The following is a 5,564-nucleotide window of genomic DNA, read 5'->3' on the forward strand; positions in this document are numbered from 1 at the left end:
TTCAAGCAGAAAGAATTGAATTTACGGCAGAGGCGATGGTTGGAGTTGTTGAAAGATTATGATGTTAACATTCTATATCATCCTGGGAAGGCGAACGTTGTGGTTGATGCTCTCAGCTGTAGATCTATGGGAAGTTTATGTGATGTTCAACCAGAGAAGAGAGAGCTAGCTCGTGAGCTCCAGCACTACTAAAAAAATAGCGTTTAGCGACGGAAGTTAGCGACATATCACATTCCGTCGCTAAGTAACGACGGATTTCGCTACGAAATGATCATTTTGTCGCCAAAATAGCAATTAAAATTTTAGCTAATTATATAGCGACGGATTAGTGACAGAAACTTTATTTCGTCGCTAAATTTTAGCGGGACAATTTGGCGCCTAAATTTTCCCTATGGATTTAGCAATAAAAGGGTTGCAACAATATTTATTAATATGTAGCGACGGATTTAGCAACGGAAATCCGTCGCGGGGGCTTTTAATTTATCTCTAAAATATTTATATTCTTAGCAACCAAATATTCCGTCGTTAGTTTTATCCTAAAAACAATCTAGGTTTTAGTTAGCAACGGATTTTAAAAAGGGTTGCTAAATCCGTCGCTAGGTCCAAATTAAAAGGACATTTTCTAGGGCACAAATCCACACTTCTTTTATTTTGAAACACCAAAAAACCAGAGAAATACTCCTAGAAAAACCAGAGAAATCACTCAGTCTCTCTACTGTTTTCCACCATGTGAACGCCATCATCCTTCCGTAATTACTTAGTATGTTTTTCTCTCTCTTTATTAGCTTGATAATATGCTATTTTTGGATGATTTTTGTATCTTTTTCTTGTGTGGTCAAAATTTGTACTTGTTGTGGAATGGGTTTATTCCCATGAATAAAATTTGTTTGAAATGGGTCTAAACCCTTTTTTTTTGGTTAAAGAATTCCAACGTTGGGCACCTTCTTATCTCTTTTGTTCCCTGTGATCGATCGGAGATTCAAGACGACCTCTTCTTCCACATAAAAGGTAAGCATACCTAATTGCTATTTCAGTTTGTTGTGATTTATCAATGCATATGCATGGAATTTTGAATCTATTTTATTTTTAGCTCTAAGTGAATTTCTGATCGAGCATTGTATATATCTATTTCAAGGTTTTTTCTTACAATTCTTTTATTTTGGGCCAATTTCTTGAAACTTCAGTGGGTTTCATTTTTTTTCTCTTTAGTTTATCTTTTTTTCTTTAGTTTAGTTTGATTCGAAGTGAGTCTAGATTTAAGATTATCAAAAATTGATTCAAAGGAAATTGCTTTGGAATGTGACAGAAAATCTAAAGCTGCATAAGGAAATTGTCTTCCGTTCATAGTAGGGATTAAGGTCTATTACTTATGTTACCTATTGTAAAGAAAAAAAGTGTTTATGTCCTTATTGTTATATAAATTGACTTACTTGTCCTTGTGAAATTGATATGAGTTATAATAAAAAGAAACTGTCTATCTACTTTTAATTTTACTACTTTCAAATATTTATCCAGAAACATTATATGAAAGAACATGTTATCTATGACGAAAACAATGAATTTACCTACATGTCTTGGTATTAGCTGTTTTCATGGCTAGATGAATAAGCAGGAGCGTTGTTCATTAGTACAACTAGATGAATGTACTATTGTAGTTGTTAATTCTTTTCCTTATAGTGTTTTTTTTGGACTAAACATGTATCTACAATTTGATATTATTTTGTTTCACTTTGTTGATCTACTGATTAGCCTTTGATGGCTATTGATTAAAGAACAAAGTTCCCTAATCTATCGATTTATAAACTCTAGCTTTGTAACCGGTGTAGATAATTTTATCCAATTTGCACTTTCTCAACAAAATTACATGAGCGGTAACAAGGTTAGATGTCCATGTAAAAAATGTCACAACATTAAATACATGGATGTTGAAATCGTTGAATATCACCTTTTTAATTTTGGATTTGTTGAGGACTATTTTGTTTGGGAGTATCAAGGGGAAAAAGATGTGATCGGTGAATGACTACTGAGTATTCTTTTAAGTTAATGTGATGAAGATATGAACTTTGGATGCTCATTCTTCACCCTTTATTTGTTTTGCATAACTTGGGGGCTTATCGAAATCCCTAATTTGCTGCTAAATTTGAAATGGAGTGACTGCTGCCTGCTGTTGGTTTTTCGAGCCACATTTGGAGTTGGGTTTGTTGGTAAGAAACTGCTGCATTTTGGATCATTTGGCTGCTGAACTTCAGGTAAGCTATTACTGCATATTTTTGCTTAACCGTTACTGCAATTGGAGTCTTATCAGTGTTAAATGGGCAGGCAGTAGTTGCCACATTCTGTTGTATAAAACACTGTTAGGATCAAGGGTGCTATGTTGTTACATCTCCTTTTCAAGGTGTACTGTCTTAAAGGCTGTTGTGGCACTTTTAAATTCATTGTTGGGACAACCTTGAGATAATTTTGAGTGTTGTTGCACTAAGAACATATTGCTGCACTTGGTTTCTATTTTGAGAACTAAGGTGTAATGGTTGTGCAGTTCTGAATTTTAATGACTCCTGCCTTTACATTTTGTTGTTTTGCTGCTTGGCCATTACCTACAGTTGGCTTCTATGATCGGTAATGAATTGAGATTAAATGGTTGCTTGGTTTTTGCCATAGCATTTTGGCCTAATAGTTTCACTATTAGGACATGTGCTGCTACATTTTATGGGCTGCTGTTTTGGCCTAATAGCATTTTTCCAAAATCTTCCATATTCCACATTCCTCTGTCAACTCATTGTCCGATTCTTTAAAAGGTAAAAGGTTATTGTTTCAAGTTATTTTTGGAGTAGCTAGGGAGAAAAGATGTAAAGATAGCATAGAAACTTCTTAGAACTCAAAATATGGAAGAACTTAACCAACTCAAATAAACTAGTAACTGCTACTTTCATCCGAATTTTACATCCTTAACAAGATATATGCTGATTTTTCTTTGAGATTGGAAAGAAAGTTTACCGCTTCACTGCTATATTAGTGTCACTTTTACTTTGTTTTAGAATAAAATAATACATGTGATGTGAATGTAGAATAATTCTACTTACTTCATGCCCATTGGCACTATAATTGCAGTTAGACTTCCCTTGCATTTATTAAATCTTTGTTCACATCTCTCATGTGATTTGCATTGTATTTCTTTATGGATTGTTGTATGGCCAACTAATTCTTCATATACATGCATGTGCTTTGGTTCCTTTTGCCTTTTTTTTTTTTAAGTTCTGTCTTGTATTAGTGTTTTAAGCTAGTAATTTCTCCCATTGAATACAATTTAAATTTTTATGCAGGGGCAACCCCCTGATTGCATACTAAAGGACGCAAAAAACACCAGCAAGCTAAGTTATTCAAGTTTGCTTGGGAGCATTAATCCTATGAGCAGATCTAGAGTTTATCAAGCTTTGGCAGAAGAAGATATTGAAGTTGTAAGTAAATGAAATTCAAAACTAATGAATTATGAAATGGGGTCACTGGAAATCATACCTTTCTTATACTTGAACATTTGGATATTTTTCTCCATGTTACTTATAGTTTTGGTGTAAAGGGTACTAGCTATGACGTGTAGATAGTTGGGATATTTTGTTAAAATGGATGTGGTTGAACAACACAAGCATAGTGTATTGTATACATTTTCCAACCATCTAAGTGCTATTAATGCAATTGATTAAACTTATCAGTAAAACAGAAAGGAAAACATGAGCAGAAGGTGTAAACTTGTGGTATATGGTATTAGCTTAGTGCTAGCAGCCAATTAACTTGTGGTATATGGTATTAGCTTAGTGCTAGCAACCAATTAACTTGTGATATATGCATTTTGTGGGGCTTTTTTTAGTTTCTTTATAGTCTAAAGTTTTGGTTTCAAGTCTGTTTTGATGTTGATAAGTAATGAAACATTATTGATTGAGAGTAGTTCTTTCTCAGGATTATACGGCTTAAGCTGTAACCGTGATAAGATATCGGATGGCTAAAGCTCTTTTAATTTTTGCAGGATGCCAAGGGCAATGATGTTGATCTCAGCATTTACAAGGGGAAGGTCCTTATCATTGTCAATGTTGCATCACAGTGGTATGTATTAGCTTGATAGTTGTTTTATTCTGTATATGTTTGAGATCTCTTCCTCTGTTTTCCAAGATTTCAGTAGGAACTTTTGTCAGAGAAATAATAGTCTGTTTTTTCATTCCTTTTTGTGATTTGTAAAGTGTGTTGCTGCCACAGTTTCTGTGCTGCTGCTGCTGCTGCTGAAACTGTGGTGCAGCAGCTGAAACTGTGGTGCTGACTGCTGAAAGCCTGAATTGAAAACACCGAATTGAGAAAACCGAAACCGAACCGAACCGAAACCGAAATAGCCGAACCGAAGTATGAGAAAATCGAACCGAAGAACAGAACGCCCACCCCTAAATTGAGGTGATATATTGTCAAAAAGTTTGTGGCTAGGGGATGTCCTTTTCGTTTTGGTAGACGTGTGAACCATAAGTTCATCATTTGTGTCTTATGAAGGGACCAACCAGCTTTTCTTTTTGACTTAAGTAAAATTATTCACACTGCAATAGACAAATAAACGCAGAGATGTGTTTTATGTATAAACTCGTACAGTTTGTAGACAGTGTTTAGAGACAGTGTGTATGATCATTTATATCCAAGTTGTATGAAAATCTTTTTTGTTGGTCATCATGAGACTTCAATTCCAACGAAAAATGGATAAATATCTGCTCTCTTATCTTTGGAATTCATTTCTCTTTTTATTTGGTAAAATTGAATGGTTAGTATTCTTGATGTTTTAATTTCACTACTTATTACAGGAAAGATATCAAGAAATATTACGGGAAAAATCACAGTCTCAGTCTGATATTGATCAATGTGAACCATATTACGAAGCTGCTGGGGGAACAAGGAAGAGAAGAATATATGGTCTTGGATCTCAAGCACAAAGTTATCTGCTTTTTGTTGGAAAGAACAAAATTATGCACTAACAATACTTGATGGATGTGTGGGTTCTTTTGGTAGTTGATAGCTTGGTGTTATCAGTGTTTTAGACTTAACGATTAGGATTTCGCTATCTATTTTGAATCTTTTTTATAAATATTATTTTATGTGAATGTCAGTTATTTTTAAGGGTATTTATTACTTTGTATTTAGTATGTTTCAACAGGTGTATTTAAAATAAAAAAAAATCGGAAGAAAACTATTTGTGACAGATTTGCGACGGATTTTGGTCGTTGCTAGAGGGAAAACAGTAGGCTACAGACTGCGACAAACATTGTATTGTCGCTAAATGCAGGCACAAATAATTCAAATATTTTGCGACGGATTAGCGACAATGGTTTTCGTCGCTAATTTACTAAAACGATGAAATGAAATATGAAATTAGTCACGGAATTCATAACAATAGCAACAAAATAATCCGTTGCTATAATGTGGAACGGATTTCATACGTCGCTACTCTGTCGCTAAGTTTGCTACGGATTTCATTTTTCCGTCGCTAATAGGTTAGCAAAGCGCAAAATCGTAACAGACGACATTCCGTCGCAACACAT

The 5,564-nt window shown here is 34.4% G+C and overlaps 1 protein-coding gene across 2 annotated transcripts; it reads left to right on the forward strand.

Annotated features, from left to right (window-relative positions):
- Window positions 1–279: 279 nt before the first annotated feature.
- LOC132626675 (probable phospholipid hydroperoxide glutathione peroxidase) lies at window positions 280–5,137 on the forward strand. Of its 2 annotated transcripts, none has more exons than XM_060341627.1 (5): window positions 280–760; window positions 924–2,249; window positions 3,348–3,455; window positions 4,019–4,095; window positions 4,830–5,137. In XM_060341627.1, exons 3-5 carry the CDS (start codon window positions 3,405–3,407, stop codon window positions 5,008–5,010), a joined length of 309 nt encoding a protein of 102 aa, XP_060197610.1. In that variant the 5' UTR covers window positions 280–760; window positions 924–2,249; window positions 3,348–3,404; the 3' UTR covers window positions 5,011–5,137. The 2 variants fall into 2 exon arrangements, with proteins under 2 accessions (XP_060197610.1, XP_060197609.1); XM_060341626.1 differs by having other exon boundaries at window positions 283–760; window positions 3,321–3,455.
- Window positions 5,138–5,564: the final 427 nt, after the last annotated feature.

Source organism: Lycium barbarum, chromosome 2, assembly GCF_019175385.1.
Source record: "Lycium barbarum isolate Lr01 chromosome 2, ASM1917538v2, whole genome shotgun sequence".
NCBI lineage: Eukaryota > Viridiplantae > Streptophyta > Magnoliopsida > Solanales > Solanaceae > Lycium > Lycium barbarum.